At 46.0% G+C, this 25,506-nt stretch overlaps 1 protein-coding gene across 5 annotated transcripts in view; it reads left to right on the plus strand.

Annotated features, from left to right (window-relative positions):
• The window catches only part of LOC118397633 (rho family-interacting cell polarization regulator 2-like), a 162,433-nt gene that overhangs the window by 38,444 nt on the left and 98,483 nt on the right, over positions 1 to 25,506 (plus strand). The window contains exon 1 of one of the 5 annotated variants that reach the window (XM_052469678.1): positions 6,510 to 6,756. The exons of the other annotated variants lie outside the window; for them this stretch is intronic. Coding sequence (XP_052325638.1) covers positions 6,678 to 6,756 — 79 coding nt within the window. The 5' untranslated portion in view covers positions 6,510 to 6,677. Of the gene's footprint in view, positions 1 to 6,509; positions 6,757 to 25,506 lie in introns of those variants that run through there. 5 annotated transcript variants of the gene reach the window in all.

A 25,506-nucleotide genomic window follows, 5' to 3' on the forward strand; every position in this document is an offset into this window, starting at 1 on the left:
CTCTCTCTCTCTCTCTCTCTCTCTCTCTCTCGACCATCCTAGTGATGGGCATTCAGTCTTTCTCTCTCTCTCTCTCTGGACCATCCTAGTGATGGGCATTCAGTCTTTCTCTCTCTCTCTCTCTCTGGACCATCCTAGTGATGGGCATTCAGTCTTTCTCTCTCTCTCTCTCTGGACCATCCTAGTGATGGGCATTCAGTCTCTCTCTCTCTCTCGCTCTCTCTCTCTGGACCATCCTAGTGATGGGCATTCAGTCTTTCTCTCTCTCTCTCTGGACCATCCTAGTGATGGGCATTCAGTCTTTCTCTCTCTCTCATCTCTCTCTCTCTCTCTGGACCATCCTAGTGATGGGCATTCAGTCTTTTTCTCTCTCTCTCTCTCTGGACCATCCTAGTGATGGGCATTCAGTCTTTATCTCTCTCTCTCTCTCTGGACCATCCTAGTGATGGGCATTCAGTCTTTCTCTCTCTCTCTCTCTGGACCATCCTAGTGATGGGCATTCAGTCTTTCTCTCTCTCTCTCTCTGGACCATCCTAGTGATGGGCATTCAGTCTTTCTCTCTCTCTCTCTCTCGACCATCCTAGTGATGGGCATTCAGTCTTTCTCTCTCTCTCTGGACCATCCTAGTGATGGGCATTCAGTCTTTCTCTCTCTCTCTCTCTCTCGACCATCCTAGTGATGGGCATTCAGTCTTTCTCTCTCTCTCTCTGGACCATCCTAGTGATGGGCATTCAGTCTTTTCTCTCTCTCTCTCTCTGGACCATCCTAGTGATGGGCATTCAGTCTTTCTCTCTCTCTCTCTGGACCATCCTAGTGATGGGCATTCAGTCTCTCTCTCTCTCTCTGGACCATCCTAGTGATGGGCATTCAGTCTTTCTCTCTCTCTCTCTGGACCATCCTAGTGATGGGCATTCAGTCTTTCTCTCTCTCTCTCTCTCTCTCTCTGGACCATCCTAGTGATGGGCATTCAGTCTTTCTCTCTCTCTCTCTCTGGACCATCCTAGTGATGGGCATTCAGTCTTTTCTCTCTCTCTCTCTCTGGACCATCCTAGTGATGGGCATTCAGTCTTTCTCTCTCTCTCTCTGGACCATCCTAGTGATGGGCATTCAGTCTTTCTCTCTCTCTCTCTCTCTGGACCATCCTAGTGATGGGCATTCAGTCTTTCTCTCTCTCTCTCTCTGGACCATCCTAGTGATGGGCATTCAGTCTTTTCTCTCTCTCTCTCTCTGGACCATCCTAGTGATGGGCATTCAGTCTTTCTCTCTCTCTCTCTGGACCATCCTAGTGATGGGCATTCAGTCTCTTTCTCTCTCTCTCTCTCTCTCTCTGGACCATCCTAGTGATGGGCATTCAGTCTTTCTCTCTCTCATCTCTCTCTGGACCATCCTCTGGTGCGTGGGCATTCAGTCTTAGCTCTCTGGGTCTCTCTCTGGGGACCCTGGTAGTTAAAGGGATGGGTCATTCAAAAAGAGTATTCTCTCTCTCAGAGATCTCTGGACCAGATGTTCCTAGTCTATGGGCATTCAGTCTTTCTCTCTCTCTCGCTCTCTCTCTCTGGACTATCCTAGTGATGGGCATTCAGTCTCTCTCTCTCTCTCTCTCTCTCTCTGGACTATCCTAGTGATGGGCATTCAGTCTCTCTCTCTCTCTCTCTCTCTGGACCATCCTAGCGGTGGGCATTCAGTCTTTCTCTCTCTCTCTCTCTCTGGACCATCCTAGTGGTGGGCATTCAGTCTTTCTCTCTCTCTCTCTCTCTCGACCATCCTAGTGATGGGCATTCAGTCTTTCTCTCTCTCTCTCTCTGGACCATCCTAGTGATGGGCATTCAGTCTTTTTGTCGAGCCTGCTCATTTGGTTACCAAATGGCTCTTCGTTCAACAAGCTTACAAATTGACCTAGAACCATGACAAATAATCCAAATCTCTAATGTAAAGCCCAAAAACTAGGCTACCATTGTCGGATCGTGAAACGCGCGTTCAAATACATTTTGACCGTGGCCTAGTTATTAGATGGTCTGTAAAAAGCAGTAGCGGTATGCAAATCAGGGAACCAAATGAACCTATCAGGAGTCTGTCGCCTTGGAGCTGTTCTGTGCTGCCTGGCCCTGCAGTAAAGTGTGGTAAACAGGCCTATAATCTAACAGACTGGTTCTTCAGGCTGCTGCGTCACAGCTCCTGTTTCCTGCTGCTCCTTCATGGAGAGGGGAAGAGAGATGTCCTGTACATCCCCTGCCATGTCGTGTTCACGTCCTGTTGCTCAGGCCAGGATATCGACAAACCATGTAGACTCCCGAGTGGCGCAGCGGTCCAAGGCGCTGCATCGCCGTGCTAGAGGCGTCGCTTGGTTCGATCCCAGGCAGTATCACAAATGGCTGTGATCGGGTGTCCCATAGGTCGGCGCACAATTGGCCTAACATAGTCCGGGTTAGGGCATGGTTTGGCCGGGCTAGGCCGTCATTGTAAATAAGAATTTGTTCTTAACTGACTTGACTAGTTAATTAAAAGTTTAATAAATACGCACAACGCAGACACACTCAAGCTCTCTCTCTCCCTCTCTCCCCGCCAGATTTAGCCACTCAAAGACTGTCGTAGTTACCCACTCACCAGACATTGAATTAATATTGTGTGCCAAGTGTACCTGCGTCACTCATTGTCTGACAGACAAACCGACTCTTGACAAATTAGCACTTCTATTTGATGCGTCTATTTCTGGTCCCTTATTTGGAAAGCGTTTTAGTCCCTGTTATAATAGCTGTTATAATAGCTGTTATAATAGCTGTTATAATAGCTGTTATAATAGCTGTTATAATAGCTGTTATAATAGCTGTTATATGGACTCCACTTGTCTGGACTGGCCTCTGATAATGAGTTTGTCGTCAGGTCTATTCCAGGGGGCTTCAAAGTGAGGTGCGCAAAACTCTTGCAGAGAGTAAAGTTACATCAATTCACAGGCAACAGCCTAGTTACTATTTTAGGGGAATTGGTTTTGTGTTGAAGTGAGTCATGTCACCTTGCCTGGGACACTGGATACCCTGGTTGGCTCTAAGGAAGAGGAGGAGGGGGAAGATGAGGAGAAGGAGGAAGAATAAGAGAAAGAGCTGGACATACTGCTACTATCTACAGCTACTATCTACAGCTACTCTCTACAGCTACTCTACAGCTACTCTCTACAGCTACTCTCTACAGCTGTTCTCTAAAGCTACTATCTAAAGCTACTCTCTACAGCTACTCTCTACAGCTACTCCCTACAGCTACTCTACAGCTCTCTACAGCTGCTATATACAGATGGATATACTGCCACTATCTACAGTTACTATCTACAGTTACTATCGAAAGCTACTCTCTACAGCTACTATATACAGCTGGATATACTGCTACTCTCTACAGCTACTATATACAGATGGATATACTGCTACTCTCTACAGCTACTATCTGCAGCTACTCTCTACAGCTGCTATCTGCAGCTACTCTCTACAGCTACTATAAACAGCTGGATATACTGCTACTGTCTACAGCTACTATCCGCAGCTACTCTCTACAGCTGCTATCTGCAGCTACTCTCTACAGCTACTATATGCAGCTGGATATACTGCTACTGTCTACAGCTACTATCTGCAGCTACTCTCTACAGCTACTATATGCAGCTGGATATACTGCTACTGTCTACAGCTACTATCCGCAGCTACTCTCTACAGCTGCTATCTGCAGCTACTCTCTACAGCTACTATATACAGTTGGATATACTGCTACTCTCTACAGCTACTATCTGCAGCTACTCTCTACAGCTGCTATCTGCAGCTACTCTCTACAGCTACTATATGCAGCTGGATATACTGCTACTCTCTACAGCTACTATCTGCAGCTACTCTCTACAGCTGCTATCTGCAGCTACTCTCTACAGCTACTATATGCAGATGGATATACTGCTACTATCTACAGCTACGATCTACAACTACTCTCTACAGCTGCTAACTCTACTCTCTATAACTACTATATACTATCTACAGCACACACAATACTTTACCAACAATACTATTTTGTGCGGGTCTAATAGTTTAACCTCTTGCACCTGAGTTTATTCATGTTCAAATAAACGTTCTGCTTAGCCTTACATTTGTGTTACTGCTGATTTGCATAGTCTAGGACCTTAGGTAATCACAGCACAGCATCTGTTGATTTTGAATATGCATGATTGAAATATACTAACATTACTAGCAGTCACCACCGTCTCTATCATCCCTATTGACACAGAGGGCCGAATGAAGACGTATGGTAAGCAACCCCATGAGCCCCTGCTGCGAGCTGTGAAGGACTGACAAGCCGAGACAGACACACCCGCAAAAGGGCGCGCACGCGCACACACATCCTCCCCAATAGATCGACAGATGCGATCCCTTTCACACTGCATACTGCCCTATCCAATTTGGACACCTGCAGTATGTAAGAATGCTGTTCATCAACTACAGCTCAGCCTTCAACACCATAGTACCCTCCAAGCTCATCACTAAGCTCAGGGCCCTGGGTCTGAACCCCGCCCTGTGCCAGTGGGTCTTGGACTTCCTGACGGGTCGCCCCCATGTGGTGAAGGTAGGCAACAACACCTCCACTACACTGATCCTCAACACAGGGGCCCCACAAGGGTGAGTGCTCAGCCCCCTCCTGTGCTCCCTGTTCACCCACGATTGCATGGCCACGTCTCCAACTCGATCACCAAGTTTGCAGACGACACAACAGTAGTAGGCCTGATTAACAACCTCTCCCTCAAAGAAACTATCCTCTCCCTCAAAATCAACAAAACGAAGGAGCTGATCATGCACTTCAGCATGCCCTATCCACATCGACGGGCCGCAGTGGAGGAGGTGAAAAGCTTCAAGTTCCTCAGCGTACACATAATTGGCAATTTGAAATGGTCCACCCACACAGACAGTGTGGTGAAGAAGGCACAACAGCGCCTCTTCAACCTCAGGAGGCTGAAGACATTTTTTTGAACCATAAGAACCTTACAAACGTTTACCGATGCATCACTGAGAGCATCCTGTCGGTCTGTATTACTGCCTGGTCTGACAACTGCACAGTTCGCAACCACAGGGCTCTCCAGAGGATGTGTGGTCTGCCCAATGTATCACCCGGGGAAAACTACCTGCCCTCCAGGACATCTACAACACCGGATGTCACAGGAAGGCCAAAAAGATCATCGAAGACCTCAACCACCCAAGCAAGAGCCTGTTCACCCCGCTATCATCCAGAAGGCGAGGTCAGTACAGGTGCATCAAAGCTGAGACCAAGAGACTGAAAAACAGCTTCTATCTCAAGACCATCAGACTGTTAAATGGTCACCACTAGCCAGCCTCTGCCCAGTACCCTGCTCTGAACTTTAGTCACGGTTACTAGCCGGCAACCACCCGGATACTCTAACGACCCTACACCTTAGAGGCTGCTGCCCTATGTACATAGTCATTGAACACTGGTCACTTGTTGACATACTGTTTTACCCATTTCATATGTATATACTGTATTCTAGTCAAGGCCTAACCTATTTAACTATTGCGGTACACATACTAATACTGTCCATAGTGTCTATACACACACACACACACACAGTATATATATACACACACATACTCCGGACTCTGACATTGGTCGTACTAATATTTCTATATTTCGTAATTCCATTCTTTTACTTTCAGATTTGAGTGTATTGATTATATTGTTGTGTATTGTTAGATGTTACTGAACTGTTGGAGCTAGAAACACAACAATTTCACTACGCCGGCAATAACATCTGTTGAACATGTGTATGCGACCAATAAAATTGGATTTGACATATTTCAACACGCACAAAACACACACACACACACACACACACACACACACACACACACACACACACACACACACACACACACACACACACACACACACACACACACACACACACACACACACACACACACACACACACACACACACACACACACACACACACACACACACACGGCAAAGGGACCTAACATCTCAAGTCCCTGCTGTCCCAAAATAAAGCAGTTAATTATGCCAGCTAATCAGCAGCCACTTAGGCTGACTCACTGAATAGTGCTCCTAAATGTTCACGCACGCACGCACACACACACACACACACACACACACACACACACACACACACACACACACACACACACACACACACACACACACACACACACACACACACACACACACACACACACACACACACACACACACACACACACACACACACACACACACACACACACACACACACGCAACAAGTGTACTTGAATTCTCTCGCTTTCACACAGGAAATTATGAAATAATCTGTGTTGGTATTACTCGGTGGTTGTAGTGGTGAGGGCTTCCCACACACACACACACATACACACACTCTCACACACACTCCCGTCCATCTATCCATCCCCACACACACAGGCCTGATGCAGGGAGTGATCAGGCAGACGAAGTGAGCTCTCAGTCATTGTCTGCCGAGCTTCTCTGCTCAGACTGGATCTGATTCCTGACGGGGAGCGGCCATCCATCGCCCGGAGCAGGAAGAAGAGGCCAACACAGCTCTGATTCCATTTTTACACTCGAATCACCAGGTCGCACAGAAACAAACCCACCAACGCTAACCACCCAGAGAGGGGAAAGAAGGGGTGACTATGGCCGACATCGGCGAGGATCAAGATGACCTAAATGAAGTGATGCGTGAGGAAATGGAGGATGTCATCATCTATGATGGTAAGATGACTGCTTTACGTGTTTGGGGATGGAGACGGGTGTAGAGGCTTTGGGTGTGTGGTTAGGTGGACCGGAACTCACTGGGCACTAACTGGTTGAATCAACGTTGTTTCCACGTACATGTAATTTAAACCACAAAAAATCTACAAGATGATTTTGAATCATTTGTGGAAAAGTGATTGGATTTTGTAACAAGTCATCAACTTAAAGGAATTTCAGTAATGCTTGTCATTATTTCACCCAACTTTTAACCTAAATCCAATAACGTGCTTCAAATGTTTGTTGAGTTCATGTTGAATTCACATTAGTTGACAACTCAAATATAAATCAAATCTAAATGTTGAAATGATGTCTGTGTTCAGTGGGTATCTTCTATGATAGCAGGATAGATGGGAGCCCCAGGACGATGCTCCTTGTGTCAATGGCTGCTATTTAGTCATTTTAAGGTGGTCATATGTACTTACAATGCATTACACCTGTCAACGTTTTTACTTGTTATGGATGGGTGCTCCATGGGATCAATGTACTGCACTTTATTGAGGGGCTATGGATGGCACCATGAGGGGGGACTGAAGGAGGGGCATCGGGACTATGGATGGTACCATGAGGGGGGACTGAAGGAGGGGCATCGGGGCTATGGATGGCACCATGAGGGGGGACTGAAGGAGGGGCATCGGGGCTATGGATGGCACCATGAGGGGGGACTGAAGGAGGGCATCGGGACTATGGATGGCACCATGAGGGGGACTGAAGGAGGGGCATGGATGGCACCATGATCGGGGCTATGGATGGCACCATGAGGGGGGGGAGGGCATCGGGGCTATGGATGGCACCATGAGGGGGACTGAAGGCAGGGCATCGGGACTATGGATGGCACCATGAGGGGGACTGAAGGAGGGGCATCGGGGCTATGGATGGCACCATGAGGGGGACTGAAGGAGGGGCACGGGGCATGATGGCACCATGGGGACTGAAGGAGGGGCATCGGGACTATGGATGGTACCATGAGGGGGGACTGAAGGAGGGGCATCGGGGCTATGGATGGTACCATGAGGGGGGACTGAAGGAGGGGCATCGGGGCTATGGATGGTACCATGAGGGGGGACTGAAGGAGGGGCATCGGGGCTATGGATGGTACCATGAGGGGGGACTGAAGGAGGGGCATCGGGGCTATGGATGGCACCATGAGGGGGGACTGAAGGAGGGCATCGGGGCTATGGATGGCACCATGAGGGGGGACTGAAGGAGGGGCATCGGGGCTAAGGATGGCACCATGAGGGGGGACTGAAGGAGGGGCATCGGGGCTATGGATGGCACCATGAGGGGGGACTGAAGGAGGGGCATCGGGGCTATGGATGGCACCATGAGGGGAGGCTGAAGGAGGGGCATCGAGGCTATGGATGGCACCATGAGGGGGGACTGAAGGAGGGGCATCGGGACTATGGATGGCACCATGAGGGGGGACTGAAGGAGGGGCATCGGGGCTATGGATGGCACCATGAGGGGGGATTGAAGGAGGGGCATCGGGGCTATGGATGGCACCATGAGGGGAGGCTGAAGGAGGGGCATCGAGGCTATGGATGGCACCATGAGGGGGGACTGAAGGAGGGGCATCGGGACTATGGATGGCACCATGAGGGGGGACTGAAGGAGGGGCATCGGGGCTATGGATGGCACCATGAGGGGGGACTGAAGGAGGGGCATCGGGGCTATGGATGGCACCATGAGGGGGGACTGAAGGATGGGCATCGGGGCTATGGATGGCACCATGAGGGGGGACTGAAGGAGGGGCATCGGGGCTATGGATGGCACCATGAGGGGGGACTGAAGGAGGGGCATCGGGGCTATGGATGTCACCATGAGGGGGGACTGAAGGAGGGGCATCAGGGCTATGGATGGGTGGGAAGGACACACTGGCGTCGAGGTGATGAATGATCCTAAAAACGTGATGAGGTGATAACTGATACTAAAGACAGGTGATGAGGTGATGAATGATCCTAAAAACGTGATGAGGTGATAACTGATACTAAAGACAGGTGATGAGGTGATGAATGATCCTAAAAACGTGATGAGGTGATAACTGATACTAAAGACAGGTGATGAGGTGATGTCTGATACTAAAGACAGGTGATGAGGGGATGACTGATATTAAAGACAGATGATGAGGGGATGTCTGATACTAAAGACAGGTGATGAGGGGATGACTGATATTAAAGACAGATGATGAGGGGATGTCTGATACTAAAGACATGTGATGAGGTGCTGACTGATACTAAAGACAGGTGATGAGGGGATGACTGATATTAAAGACAGATGATGAGGGGATGACTGATACTAAAGACAGGTGATGAGGGGATGACTGATACTAAAGACAGGTGATGAGGGGATGACTGATACTAAAGACAGGTGATGAGGTGATGTCTGATACTAAAGACAGGTGATGAGGTGGTAACTGATAAAGACAGGTGATGAGGGGATGACTGATATTAAAGACAGATGATGAGGGGATGACTGATACTAAAGACAGGTGATGAGGTGATGACTGATATTGAAGACAGAGAATGAGGTGATAACTCATACTAAAGATAGGTGATGATGTGATGACTGATACTAAAGACAGGTGATGAGGGGATGATTAATACTAAAGACAGGTGATGAGGGGATGATTGATACTAAAGACAGGTGATGAGGGGATGACTGATACTAAAGACAGGTGATGAGGGGATGACTGATACTAAAGACAGGTGATGAGGTGATGATTGATACTAAAGACAGGTGATGAGGGGATGATTGATACTAAAGACAGGTGATGAGGGGATGATTGATACTAAAGACAGGTGATGAGGGGATGATTGATACTAAAGACAGGTGATGAGGGGATGATTGATACTAAAGACAGGTGATGAGGTGATGACTGATACTAAAGACAGGTGATAAGGTGGTAACTGATAAAGACAGGTGATGAGGGGATGACTGATATTAAAGACAGATGATGAGGGGATGACTGATACTAAAGACAGGTGATGAGGTGATGACTGATATTGAAGACAGGTGATGACTGATACTAAAGACAGGTGATGAGGTGATGACTGATACTAAAGACAGGTGATGAGGTGATGACTGATACTAAAGACAGATGATGACATGATGACTGATAAAAAACAGGTGATGAGGGGAGGACTGACACTAAAGACGGGTGATGAGGTGATGACTGATACTGAAGACAGGTGATGAGGGGATGACTGATACTGAAGACAGGTGATGAGGGGATGACTGATACTGAAGACAGGTGATGAGGGGATGACTGATACTGAAGACAGGTGATGAGGGGATGACTGATACTGAAGACAGGTGATGAGGGGATGACTGATACTGAAGACAGGTGATGAGAGGATGACTGATACTGACTGATACTGAAATACTAAAGAGGTGATGAGGGGATGATTGATACTGAAGACAGGTGATGAGGGGATGATTGATATTGAATACAGGTGATGAGAGGATGACTGATACTAAAGACAGGTGATGAGGTGATGACTGATACTAAAGACAGGTGATAAGGTGGTAACTGATAAAGACAGGTGATGAGGGGATGACTGATATTAAAGACAGATGATGAGGGAGGGGATGACTGATACTAAAGACAGGTGATGAGGTGATGACTGATATTGAAGACAGGTGATGACTGATACTAAAGACAGGTGATGAGGTGATGACTGATACTAAAGACAGGTGATGAGGTGATGACTGATACTAAAGACAGATGATGACATGATGACTGATACTAAAGACAGGTGATGAGGTGATGACTCATACTAAAGACAGATGATGACATGATGACTGATAAAAAACAGGTGATGAGGGGAGGACTGACACTAAAGACGGGTGATGAGGTGATGACTGATACTGAAGACAGGTGATGAGGGGATGACTGATACTGAAGACAGGTGATGAGGGGATGACTGATACTGAAGACAGGTGATGAGGGGATGACTGATACTGAAGACAGGTGATGAGGGGATGACTGATACTGAAGACAGGTGATGAGGGGATGATTGATACTGAAGACAGGTGATGAGGGGATGATTGATATTGAATACAGGTGATGAGAGGATGACTGATACTAAAGACAGGTGATGAGGTGATGACTGATACTAAAGACAGGTGATAAGGTGGTAACTGATAAAGACAGGTGATGAGGGGATGACTGATATTAAAGACAGATGATGAGGGGATGACTGATACTAAAGACAGGTGATGAGGTGATGACTGATATTGAAGACAGGTGATGACTGATACTAAAGACAGGTGATGAGGTGATGACTGATACTAAAGACAGGTGATGAGGTGATGACTGATACTAAAGACAGATGATGACATGATGACTGATACTAAAGACAGGTGATGAGGTGATGACTCATACTAAAGACAGATGATGACATGATGACTGATAAAAAACAGGTGATGAGGGGAGGACTGACACTAAAGACGGGTGATGAGGGGATGACTGATACTGAAGACAGGTGATGAGGGGATGACTGATACTGAAGACAGGTGATGAGGGGATGACTGATACTAAAGACGGGTGATGAGGGGATGACTGATACTGAAGACAGGTGATGAGGGGATGACTGATACTGAAGACAGGTGATGAGGGGATGACTGATACTGAAGACAGGTGATGAGAGGATGACTGATACTAAAGACAGGTGATGAGGGGATGATTGATACTGAAGACAGGTGATGAGGGGATGATTGATATTGAAGACAGGTGATGAGAGGATGACTGATACTAAAGACATGTGTAGTGTCAAGGCAGCAGGTAGCCTAAAGGTTAAGAGCGTTGGGCCAGTAACCGAAACTTCTGCCATTGTGCCCTTGAAAAAGGCATTTAACCCTAATTCTTCCTGTAAGTCGCTCTGGATAAGAGCGTCTGCTAAAATAACAAAACATGTCAAATGTAGTGTGGATTGAAAAGGTTCCCAGTGTGGGTTTAGACAGAGCTGAGGTGACCTCATGACCATATTGACCAGTCTGCTTTCTCTGTGCTACTTGTTGATCGATGTTTAACGTTTTAGAAGGCAGCAGAGAAGAGAGCCTTGTGTGGGTGTTCTTGTATAACTGGCAGATGTTTTAAACCAAACATTATGTACCACAAGAGAGGAGTTTAACCCAATATAATCATAATGTGCATTGCATTTTCCACTGTGACGTAGGAGAATTGAATGATGAAGTGAATGTTTTGGTACGTAGCATTTTGGACAGTATCAAGGGAAAGTACAACTACTGACAGCTGGTGAAATCATTTTCTCTTGCACAAGTCTTCCACCACATTATATATGAACCATTCCACTTCAACTGTTGAAAACTCTATTTGCAAACTAGCTTGCTATTACAATACTTATTATGGTAATATATAAAAACAACATTATAATGTCAGTTCAGTTACAATAATGTCTCTAGTGAAACATACATACAATCAACGCGGAAGACACATTTCAGTTGAATGCATTCAGTTGTACAACTGACTGGGTATCGCCCTTTCCCTTCCCCTTCCCATAATAAACAATATGCAGGGTATTCCTAGATTCAGATTCATGCACTATGTTGGTCCTGTAATGTATGATAATGCCTAGGTTGGTTGACCCACTTTGCAGTAAATGAAATGAGCCAATAGTAATGTCACTTCTGTCCTTGTGAGCGAAAACACAGCCAGGAGGTATACACACAGGCTTACTGTTAACCGTCAACATGTAGGTTAGCCCAGTCATTGGTCAGTGCAGTCATTGGTCAGCCCAGTCATTGGTCAGCGCAGTCATTGGTCAGCGCAGTCATTGGTCAGCCCAGTCATTGGTCAGCGCAGTCATTGGTCAGCCCAGTCATTGCACAACAAACAACAATTGTAAATGCAGTCGCATGTTAAACTTTGGTGACCACGATTAAAAAGGAGTTTATTTCTCAATCTCAACTGGTAAAGTGTGCCTCCCATACAATGCTATATTTTTATTTACCTAGGCAAGTCAGTTAAGAACAAATTCTTATTTTCAATGACGACCTAGGAACAGTGGGTTAACTACCTTATTCAGGGGCAGAACAGCAGATTTGTACCTTGTCAGCTCGGGGGTTTGAACTTGCAACCTTCCGTTTACTAATCCAACGCTCTAACCACTAGGCTACCTTTAGATCCATGTTTTATCTCATGTGGAACCGCTCCCATTAGCGTGTGCTGTTTAGATCAGTGTTTTATCTCGTGTGGAACCCTTCCCATTAGCGTGTGCTGTTTAGATCAGTGTTTTATCTCGTGTGGAACCCTTCCCATTAGCGTGTGCTGTTTAGATCAGTGTTTTATCTCGTGTGGAACCGCTCCCATTAGCGTGTGCTGTTTAGATCAGTGTTTTATCTCGTGTGGAACCCTTCCCATTAGCGTGTGCTGTTTAGATCAGTGTTTTATCTCGTGTGGAACCGCTCCCATTAGCGTGTGCTGTTTAGATCAGTGTTTTATCTCGTGTGGAACCCTTCCCATTAGCGTGTGCTGTTTAGATCAGTGTTTTATCTCGTGTGGAACCCTTCCCATTAGCGTGTGCTGTTTAGATCAGTGTTTTATCTCATGTGGAACCGCTCCCATTAGCGTGTGCTGTTTAGATCAGTGTTTTATCTCGTGTGGAACCCTTCCCATTAGCGTGTGCTGTTTAGATCAGTGTTTTATCTCGTGTGGAACCCTTCCCATTAGCGTGTGCTGTTTAGATCAGTGTTTTATCTCGTGTGGAACCCTTCCCATTAGCGTGTGCTGTTTAGATCAGTGTTTTATCTCGTGTGGAACCCTTCCCATTAGCGTGTGCTGTTTAGATCAGTGTTTTATCTCGTGTGGAACCGCTCCCATTAGCGTGTGCTGTTTAGATCAGTGTTTTATCTCGTGTGGAACCGCTCCCATTAGCGTGTGCAGGTAGCCTAGTGGTTAGAGTGTAGGGACGGCAGGTAGCCTAGTGGTTAGAGCGTTGGGACGGCAGGTAGCCTAGTGGTTAGAGCGTAGGGACGGCAGGTAGCCTAGTGGTTAGAGTGTAGGGGCGGCAGGTAGCCTAGTGGTTAGAGCGTAGGGGCGGCAGGTAGACTAGTGGTTAGAGCGTAGGGGCGGCATGTAGCCTAGTGGTTAGAGCGTCGGGGTGGCAGGTAGCCTAGTGGTTAGAGCGTAGGGACGGCAGGTAGCCTAGTGGTTAGAGCGTAGCGGCGGCAGGTAGCCTAGTGGTTAGAGCGTAGGGACGGCAGCTAGCCTAGTGGTTAGAGCGTAGGGACGGCAGGTAGCCTAGTGGTTAGAGTGTAGGGACGGCAGGTAGCCTAGTGGTTGTCTTCCGGCGCCGACAGAGATGGCCGCCCGCTTCTCCCTAGGAAACTATGCATTGTTTTGTTTTTTTTACGTGTTATTTCTTACATTAGTACCCCAGGTCATCTTAGGTTTCATTACATACAGTCGAGAAGAACTACTGAATATAAGATCAGCGTCAACTCACCATCAGTACGACCAAGAATATGTTTTTCGCGACGCGGATCCGGTGTTTTACAAACAGGACAACGGAATGGACGCATGCAGCGACCCAAAACGAGGCGGTCTTCTGGTCAGACTCCGGAGACGGGCACACCGTGCACCACTCCCTAGCATTCTTCTTGCCAATGTCCAGTCTCTAGACAACAAGGTTGATGAAATCCGAGAAAGGATAGCATTCCAGAGGGACATCAGAGACTGTAATGTTCTGTGCTTCACGGAAACATGGCTCACTGGAGAGACGCTATCCGAAGCGGTGCAGCCAAAGGGTTTCTCCACGCATCGCGCCGACAGAAACAAACAACTTTCTGGTAAGAAGAGGGGCGGGGGCGTATGCCTTATGGCTAACGAGACATGGTGTGATGAAAGAAACATACAGGAACTCAAATCCTTCTGTTCACCTGATTTAGAATTCCTCACAATCAAATGTAGACCGCATTATCTACCAAGAGAATTCTCTTCGATTATAATCACAGCCGTATATATCCCCCCCAAGCAGACACATCGATGGCTCTGAACAAACTTTATTTAACTCTTTGCAAACTGGAAACCATTTATCCGGAGGCTGCATTCATTGTAGCTGGGGATTTTAACAAGGCTAATCTGAAAACAAGACTCCCTAAATTGTATCAGCATATCGATTGCGCAACCAGGGCTGGAAAAACCCTGGATCATTGTTACTCTAACTTCCGCGACGCATATAAGGCCCTGCCCCGCCCCCTTTCGGAAAAGCTGACCACGACTCCATTTTGCTGATCCCTGCCTACAGACAGAAACTAAAACTAGAGGCTCCCACGCTGAGGTCTGTCCAACTCTGGTCCGACCAAGCTGACTCCACACTCCAAGACTGCTTCCATCACGTGGACTGGGATATGTTTCGTATTGCGTCAGATAACAACATTGACGAATACGCTGATTCGGTGTGCGTTGAAGATGTCGTTCCCATAGCAATGATTAAAACATTCCTAACCAGAAACCGTGGATTGATGGCAGCATTCGCCTGAAACTGAAAGCACGAACCACTGCTTTTAATCAGGGCAAGGTGTCTGGTAACATGACCGAATACAAACAGTGCAGCTATTCCCTCCGCAAGGCTATCAAACAAGCTAGCGTCAGTACAGAGACAAAGTAGAATCTCAATTCAACGGCTCAGACACAAGAGGCATGTGGCAGGGTCTACAGTCAATCACGGACTACAGGAAGAAATCCAGCCCAGTCACGGACCAGGATGTCTTGCTCCCAGGCAGACTAAATAACTTTTTGCCCGCTTTGAGGACAATACAGTGCCACTGACACGGCCTGCAAAAAAAAAAACATGCGGTCTCTCCTTCACTGCAACCGAGGTGAGTAAGACATTTAAACATGTTAACCCTCGCAAGGCTGCAGGCCCAGACGGCATCCCCAGCCGCGCCCTCAGAGCATGCGCAGAACAGCTGGCCGGTGTGTTTACGGACATATTTAATCAATCCCTATACCAGTCTGCTGTTCCCACATGCTTCAAGAGGGCCACCATTGTTCCTGTTCCCAAGAAAGCTAAGGTAACTGAGCTTAACGACTACTGCCCGTAGCACTCACTTCAGTCATCATGAAGTGCTTTGAGAGACTAGTCAAGGACCATATCACCTCCACCCTACCTGACACCTAGACCCACTCCAATTTGCTTACCGCCCAAATAGGTCCACAGACGATGCAATCTCAACCACACTGCACACTGCCCTAACCCATCTGGACAAGAGGAATACCTATGTGAGAATGCTGTTCATCGACTACAGCTCGGCATTCAACACCATAGTACCCTCCAAGCTCGTCATCAAGCTCGAGACCCTGGGTCTCGACCCCGCCCTGTGCAACTGGGTACTGGACTTCCTGACGGGCCGCCCCAGGTGGTGAGGGTAGGTAACAACATCTCCTCCCCTCTGATCCTCAACACTGGGGCCCCACAAGGGTGCGTTCTGAGCCCTCTCCTGTACTCCCTGTTCACCCACGACTGTGTGGCCACGCACGCCTCCAACTCAATCATCAAGTTTGCGGACGACACAACAGTGGTAGGCTTGATTACCAACAACGACGAGACGGCCTACAGGGAGGAGGTGAGGGCCCTCGGAGTGTGGTGTCAGGAAAATAACCCTCACACTCAACGTCAACAAAACTAAGGAGATGATTGTGGACTTCAGGAAACAGCAGAGGGAACACCCCCTATCCACATCGATGGAACAGTAGTGGAGAGGGTAGCAAGTTTTAAGTTCCTCGGCATACACATCACAGACAAACTGAATTGGTCCACTCACACAGACAGCATCGTGAAGAAGGCGCAGCAGCGCCTCTTCAACCTCAGGAGGCTGAAGAAATTCGGCTTGTCACCAAAAGCACTCACAAACTTCTACAGATGCACAATCGAGAGCATCCTGGCGGACTGCTCCGCCCTCAACCGTAAGGCTCTCCAGAGGGTAGTGAGGTCTGCACAACGCATCACCGGGGGCAAACTACCTGCCCTCCAGGACACCTACACCACCCGATGTTACAGGAAGGCCATAAAGATCATCAAGGACATCAACCACCCGAGCCACTGCCTGTTCACCTCGCTATCATCCAGAAGGCGAGGTCAGTACAGGTGCATCAAAGCTGGGACCGAGAGACTGAAAAACAGCTTCTATCTCAAGGCCATCAGACTGTTAAACAGCCACCACTAACATTGAGTGGCCGCTGCCAACACACTGACACTGACTCAACTCCAGCCACTTTAATAATGGGAATTGATGGGGAATGATGTAAATATATCACTAGGAACTTTAAACAATGCTACCTTATATAATGTTACTTACCCTACATTATTCATCTCATATGCATACGTATATACTGTACTCTATATCATCGACTGCATCCTTATGTAATACATGTATCACTAGCCACTTTAACTATGCCACTTTGTTTACATACTCATCTTATATGTATATACTGTACTCGACACCATCTACTGTATCTTGCCTATGCTGCTCTGTACCATCACTCATTCATATATCCTTATGTACATATTCTTTATCTCCTTACACTATGTATAAGACAGTAGTTTAGGAATTGTTAGTTTGATTACTTGTTGGTTATTACTGCATTGTCGGAACTAGAAGCACAATTATTTCGCTACTCTCGCATTAACATCTGCTAACCATGTGTATGTGACAAATAAAATGTGATTTGATTTGATTTGGTTAGAGTGTAGGGACGGCAGGTAGCCTAGTGGTTAGAGTGTAGGGACGGCAGGTAGCCTAGTGGTTAGAGCGTTGGGACGGCAGGTAGCCTAGTGGTTGGAGTGTAGGGACGGCAGGTAGCCTAGTGCTTAGAGCGTAGGGACGGCAGGTAGCCTAGTGCTTAGAGTGTAGGGACGGCAGGTAGCCTAGTGGTTGGAGCGTTGGGACGGCAGGTAGCCTAGTGCTTAGAGTGTAGGGGCGGCAGGTAGCCTAGTGCTTAGAGCGTAGGGGCGGCAGGTAGCCTAGTGCTTAGAGTGTAGGGACGGCAGGTAGCCTAGTGGTTGGAGCGTTGGGACGGCAGGTAGCCTCGTGGTTAGAGTGTAGGGACGGCAGGTAGCCTAGTGGTTAGAGTGTAGGGACGGCAGGTAGCCTAGTGGTTAGAGTGTAGGGACGGCAGGTAGCCTAGTGGTTAGAGTGTTGGGCCAGTAACCGTAAGGTTGGAAGATCAAATCCCTGACCTGACAAAGTAAAAATCTGTCGTTCTGTCACTGAACAAGGCTGTTAATCCACTGTTCCTAGGCTGTCATTGTAAATTAGAATTGGTTCTTAACTGACTTGTCTAGTTAAAAGAAATGCATACATAGTATCAGACGACGTGACCAAAATTGCTAATGCTATTGCTTCCCGCCTTGGGACGACTCCCATTGTTAAGAACGAAACATAGTATTTTATGTTGGTCAGGTCATTTTACTGTTTGGATTTTTTTGTAACGTTTGTTGACCATTTACTGTTGACCAGTTAGTTTAATGTTGACTAGTTAGTCTAATGTTGACCACTTAGTTTAATGTTGACCAGTTAGTCTATCGTTGACCAGTTAGTCTAATGTTGACCAGTTAGTTTAATGTTGACCACTTAGTTTAATGTTGACCAGTTAGTCTATCGTTGACCAGTTAGTCTAATGTTGACCAGTTAGTTTAATGTTGACCAGTTAGTCTATCGTTGACCAGTTAGTCTAATGTTGACTAGTTAGTTTAGTGTTGACCAGTTAGTCTAATGTTGACCAGTTAATATAATAATAATAATAATAATATATGCAATTTAGCAGACGCTTTTATCCAAAGCGACTTACAGTCATGTGTGCATACATTCTACGTATGGGTGGTCCCGGGATCGAACACACTACCCTGGCGTTACAAGCGCCATGCTCTACCAACTGAGCTACAGAAGGACCAGTCTAATGTTGACCACTTAGTTTAATGTTGACTAGTTAGTCTAATGTTGACCACTTAGTTTAATGTTGACCAGTTAGTCTAATGTTGACCACTTAGTTTAATGTTGACTAGTTAGTCTAATGTTGACTAGTTAGTCTATCGTTGACCAGTTAGTCTAATGTTGACTAGTTAGTTTACTGTTGACCAGTTAGTCTAATGTTGACCAGTTAGTCTATCGTTGACCAGTTAGTCTAATGTTGACCAGTTAGTTTAATGTTGACCACTTAGTTTAATGTTGACCAGTTAGTCTATCGTTGACCAGTTAGTCTAATGTTGACCAGTTAGTTTAATGTTGACCAGTTAGTCTATCGTTGACCAGTTAGTCTAATGTTGACTAGTTAGTTTAGTGTTGACTAGTTAGTCTAATGTTGACCACTTAGTTTAATGTTGACCAGTTAGTCTAATGTTGACCACTTAGTTTAATGTTGACTAGTTAGTCTAATGTTGACCACTTAGTTTAATGTTGACCAGTTAGTCTATCGTTGACCAGTTAGTTTAATGTTGACCAGTTAGTTTAATGTTGACCAGTTAGTCTGTTGACCAGTTAGTCTAATGTTGACCAGTTAGTCTAATGTTGACCACTTAGTTTAATGTTGACCAGTTAGTCTAATGTTGACCACTTAGTTTAATGTTGACCAGTTAGTCTAATGTTGACCACTTAGTTTAATGTTGACTAGTTAGTCTAATGTTGACCACTTAGTTTAATGTTGACCAGTTAGTCTATCGTTGACCAGTTAGTTTAGTGTTGACCAGTTAGTCTAATGTTGACCAGTTAGTCTGTTGACCAGTTAGTCTAATGTTGACCAGTTAGTCTAATGTTGACCACTTAGTTTAATGTTGACCAGTTAGTCTAATGTTGACCACTTAGTTTAATGTTGACCAGTTAGTCTATCGTTGACCAGTTAGTTTAATGTTGACCAGTTATCTAATGTTGACCAGTTAGTCTAATGTTGACCAGTTAGTCTAATGTTGACCAGTTAGTTTAGTGTTGACCAGTTAGTCTAATGTTGACCAGTTAGTTTAATGTTGACCAGTTAGTCTAATGTTGACCAGTTAGTCTAATGTTGACCACTTAGTTTAATGTTGACCAGTTTCTCTATCGTTGACCAGTTAGTCTAATGTTGACCAGTTAGTCTAATGTTGACCAGTTAGTCTAATGTTGACCAGTTCGTCTAATGTTGACCAGTTAGTCTAATGTTGACCAGTTAGTTTAATGTTGACCAGTTAGTCTAATGTTGACCAGTTAGTCTAATGTTGACCAGTTAGTCTATCGTTGACCAGTTAGTTTAGTGTTGACCAGTTAGTCTAATGTTGACCAGTTAGTTTAGTGTTGACCAGTTAGTCTAATGTTGACCAGTTAGTCTAATGTTGACCAGTTAGTCTAATGTTGACCAGTTAGTTTAATGTTGACCAGTTAGTCTAATGTTGACCAGTTAGTCTAATGTTGACCAGTTAGTCTAATGTTGACCAGTTAGTTTAATGTTGACCAGTTAGTCTAATGTTGACCAGTTAGTCTAATGTTGACCAGTTAGTCTAATGTTGACCAGTTAGTTTAATGTTGACCAGTTAGTCTAATGTTGACCAGTTAGTTTAATGTTGACCAGTTAGTCTAATGTTGACCAGTTAGTCTAATGTTGACCAGTTAGTTTAATGTTGACCAGTTAGTCTAATGTTGACCAGTTAGTCTAATGTTGACCAGTTAGTCTAATGTTGACCAGTTAGTTTAATGTTGAGCAGTTAGTTGACAGCAAAATTGACCAAAATTTGCACCCCTAAGAGGAAGAAGGATGAGGGTGGGAGAGAAGGGTGAGAGGGAGAAGGAGGGTGAGAGGGAGGGAGAGGACAGAGGAGTTGAGTCTGACAGGAGTTGAGTCTGACAGTCCTGCTTACATGCTGAGCATACCGCTCAGCATGTAAGCATGTAGTAACAATGATCCAAGGTTTTTCCACCCCTGGTTGCACAATCGATATGCTGATAAAATTTAGGGAGTCTTGTTTTCAGATTAGCCTTGTTAAAATCCCCAGCTACAATGAATGCAGCCTCCGGATAAATGGATTCCAGTTTGCAAAGAGTCAAATAAAGTTCGTTCAGAGCCATCGGTGTGTCTGCTTGGGGGGGGGATATATACGGCTGTGATTATAATCGAAGAGAATTCTCTTGGTAGATAATGTGGTCGACATTTGATTGTGAGGAATTCTAAATCAGGTGAACAGAAGGATTTGAGTTCCTGTATGTTTCTTTCATCACACCATGTCTCGTTAGCCATGAGGCATACTCCCCCGCCCCTCTTCTTACCAGAAAGATGTTTGTTTCTGTCGGCGCGATGCGTGGAGAAACCCGCTGGCTGCACCGCCTCCGATAGCGTCTCTCCAGTGAGCCATGTTTCCGTGAAGCAAAGAACGTTACAGTCTCTGATGTCCCTCTGGAATGCTACCCTTGCTCAGATTTCATCAACCTTGTTGTCAAGAGACTGGACATTGGCGAGAAGAATGCTAGGGAGTGGTGCACGATGTGCCCGTCTCCGGAGTCTGACCAGAAGACCGCCTCGTTTCCCTCTTTTTCAGAGTCGTTTTTTTGGGTCGCTGCATGGGATCCATTCCGTTGTCCTGTTTGAAAGGCAGAACACAGGATCTGCGTCGCGAAAAACATATTCTTGGTCGTACTGATGGTGAGTTGACGCTGATCTTATATTCAGTAGTTCTTCTCGACTGTATGTAATGAAACCTAAGATGACCTGGGGTACTAATGTAAGAAATAACATGTAAAAAAAAAAAAAAAACTGCATAGTTTCCTAGGAACGCGAAGCGAGGCGGCCATCTCTGTCGGCGCCGGTTTTGTACCTGTACTTGTAGGCCTATACAATAGTAGTGTACCTGTACTTGTAGGCCTATGTAATAGTAGTGTACCTGAGTCCTGTATAGTACTGTTACACTACCTGGTCTAGGAGCCTCTCCTCCAATCAGATCCATCGTTGTGATACACACTCCTCCCTTCCTATGGGCTTGATCAGTCAGAGTGGTGCAGCATTTAGCACACCATTGCAGGCTGTTGCTTGAAGAGCCACAGTGATACCGAAGCTATACAGCACCACACAGTTCAAATCACATCAATCTTTATTTATTTAGCACATTTCATAGACATTTTGTGTAATCCAATGCACCTGTGGCCTATAAGCCCCCTCTACACTTGCCAGAAAGCATAGCTAGAATGAAGTTCAATGAACTCAACTCCTTCTGCGGTGCACCTGTGACACACTACACCACGTGACCCTAGGGCACCGCCATGTTGTCATCTATAGAAAATGTTACTACAGCCCCAGGGTGAAACAGAGGACAAATGTATCTCTGACTTTCTGCTGAACCACAAGGCAGCTCATGGGGGAACTACTGTAGCCAGCAAGAGCAAGAAAGGAGTGTGTGTGTGTGTCTGCGTGTGTGTGTGTGTGTGTGTGCACGTGTACTGTATGTGTGTTAGAACCTGTAATATGCAGTGACCCAGGAAGGATGACTGACACAAGAAGAAGTATCAGGTTCCAGAAATCCATATATTCTCTGTCCTGGTCTAGACATGTCTTGTTGTCTTGTGCTACTGCAACCCAGGAAACTAGATCCTGACAGGGGCCTCGTGGAGACTACTGAGGTTGTACTGTATTACACAGGAGACACACACACACACACACACACACACACACACACACACACACACACACACACACACACACACACACACACACACACACACACACACACACACACACACACACACACACACACACACACACACACACACACACACACACACACACGCACGCACACACACACACACACACACACACACACACACACACACACACACACACACACACACACACTCTCTTTCTTTATCCCTCTCTCTGTGTAATGATTGATGAGTTGAAGGAGGAGGGAGTGACAGATAATTTATCTCAACAGACTCAGCGTTTGACAGGCTCAGTGTTGAGATGGTATCAGTTCATCTGGATCTAAAGCGGAATCTCAACATTACGAAGTCTGGATCTAAAGCGGGATCTCAACATTATGAAGTCTGGATCTGAAGCGGGATCTCAACATTATGAAGTCTGGATCTGAAGCGGGATCTCAACATTATGAAGTCTGGATCTAAAGCGGGATCTCAACATTATGAAGTCTGGATCTAAAGCGGGATCTCAACATTATGAAGTCTGGATCTGAAGCGGGATCTCAACATTATGAAGTCTGGATCTAAAGCGGGATCTCAACATTATGAAGTCTGGATCTAAAGCGGGATCTCAACATTATGAAGTCTGGATCTAAAGCGGGATCTCAACATTATGAAGTCTGGATCTGAAGCGGGATCTCAACATTATGAAGTCTGGGAAGCGGGATCTCAACATTATGAAGTCTGGATCTGGATCTCAACATTATGAAGTCTGGATCTAAAGCGGGATCTCAACATTATGAAGTCTGGATCTGAAGCGGGATCTCAACATTATGAAGTCTGGATCTGAAGCGGGATCTCAACATTATGAAGTCTGAAGCGGGATCTCTGAAGTCTGGATCTAAGCGGGATCTCAACATTATGAAGTCTGGATCTAAAGCGGGATCTCAACATTATGAAGTCTGGATCTAAAGCGGGATCTCAACATTATGAAGTCTGGATCTAAAGCGGGATCTCAACATTATGAAGTCTGGATCTGAAGCGGGATCTCAACATTATGAAGTCTGGATCTAAAGCGGGATCTCAACATTATGAAGTCTGGATCTAAAGCGGGATCTCAACATTATGAAGTCTGGATCTAAAGCGGGATCTCAACATTATGAAGTCTGGATCTAAAGCGGGATCTCAACATTATGAAGTCTGCCCGTGTCTCAACACAATGTGTTCAGTCATCATATTGTGCCTCCAAGTGGCATGGTTAGCTTTGCCGTGGAAATGAATCAGAGAGTGCTGATGTTTTGGGCGTCTGACAACTGAGAGGAACAATTGTGGTTTTGTGTGACACTGCCTGTCACAACTAGTACCAACATCCCAACACTGTCAGAGGAACAATGGTGGATGATTACTGTTGAAGGGTGAAGTTAGTACAAGATGAGTAATGTCATAGAACTGATCAATTCATGACATCTTCACAGTACACGCACACAGGAAGTTACACAGAAGTTGACACACACACACACACACACACACACACACACACACACACACACACACACACACACACACACACACACACACACACACACACACACACACACACACACACACACACACACACACACACACACACACACTCCTCTCCTCCTCCTCCTCCTCCTCCTCCTCTTTTCCCGACCGCAGCAGAGCTTACAAACAGACAGGCCTGACCTCTGCACTCAGGCTGAATCTAGTCTGGTGGGAGACTCACACACTGCTTAAACACAAAACTCACACACTGCTTAAACACACCACTCACACACTGCTTAAACACACCACTCACATCCCGTTTAAACACACAACTCACACACTGTTTAAACACACACAATGTGAAGATTCTCTGGTAACCAAGTAAAAACACTTACGCACACTGTCTGTCTTTCTCTCTGGAGTTGGGCAAAGCTAAACTTCAACACTAACATACAGCCTCTTTTTTATTTTATTTAACCAGGCAAGTCAGTTCAGAACAAATTATTATTTTCAATGACGGCCTAGGAACAGTGGGTTAACTGCCTGTTCAGGGGCAGAACGACAGATTTGTACCTTGTCAGCTCGGGGGTTTGAACTTGCAACTTTCCAGTTATGAGTCCAACACTCTAACCACTAGGCTACCCTGCCACCCCTCTAACATACAGCCTCTAACATACAGCCTCTAACCGACAGTCTCTAACCGACAGTCTCTAACATACAGCCTCTAACCGACAGTCTCTAACATACAGCCTCTAACCGACAGCCTCTAACCGACAGCCTCTAACATACAGCTTCTAACATACAGCTTCTAACAGACAGCCTCCAATCTTCAACCTCTAAACAACATTCGCAAACTAACAGCCTCCAACCATCAACCTCTAAACGACATCCTCTAACTAATAGTCTCTAACCATCAATCTCTAAACAACATCCGCTAACTAACAGCCTCTAACCGTCAACCTCTAAACGACATCCTCTAACTAACAGCCTCTAACCGTCAACCTCTAAACAACATCCTCTAACTAACAGGCTCTAACCGTCAACCTCTAAACAACATCCTCTAACTAACAGCCTCTAACCGTCAACCTCTAAACAACATCCTCTAACAGGCTCTAACCGTCAATCTCAAACGACAGACTCTAACGGACATTCTTTAATAACTAACAGTCTCGAACATACAGTTTCTAACCAACAATCTCTACACGACAGACTCTAACGTACACACGCTAAAATGTTGCCTCTAACCAACAGGCTCTAACTGAGAGCCTCTAACTGACAGACTCTAACCAACGGACTCTGACCTAGCTTCATGGTCAAAATAATTGGATAAAGACTATGACTGTCTGTACTGTGTACGGAGACTGGGGAATGGGAAACATTGCCTTGTGTTCAGCCTAGAGGGGAAGCCTAGCCCTAGCTGGCCTGTTAGTCTGCTTTTTCCTCTTTCTGACAGTTGCATCCATTGACCTAATTTAGCCCGAACAAGCTTCCACAAACACACGTCTCTGTCTGTTTTTTCTTTCTACAGAAGCAGAACAAGTAGAGAGAGAAACTGGAATGGCAAAATGGGAGGTGAAGGGTTTATAAAGTGGGTAG

The sequence above is a fragment of the Oncorhynchus keta genome, chromosome 19, assembly GCF_023373465.1.
Source record: "Oncorhynchus keta strain PuntledgeMale-10-30-2019 chromosome 19, Oket_V2, whole genome shotgun sequence".
NCBI classification, from domain to species: Eukaryota; Metazoa; Chordata; class Actinopteri; order Salmoniformes; family Salmonidae; genus Oncorhynchus; species Oncorhynchus keta.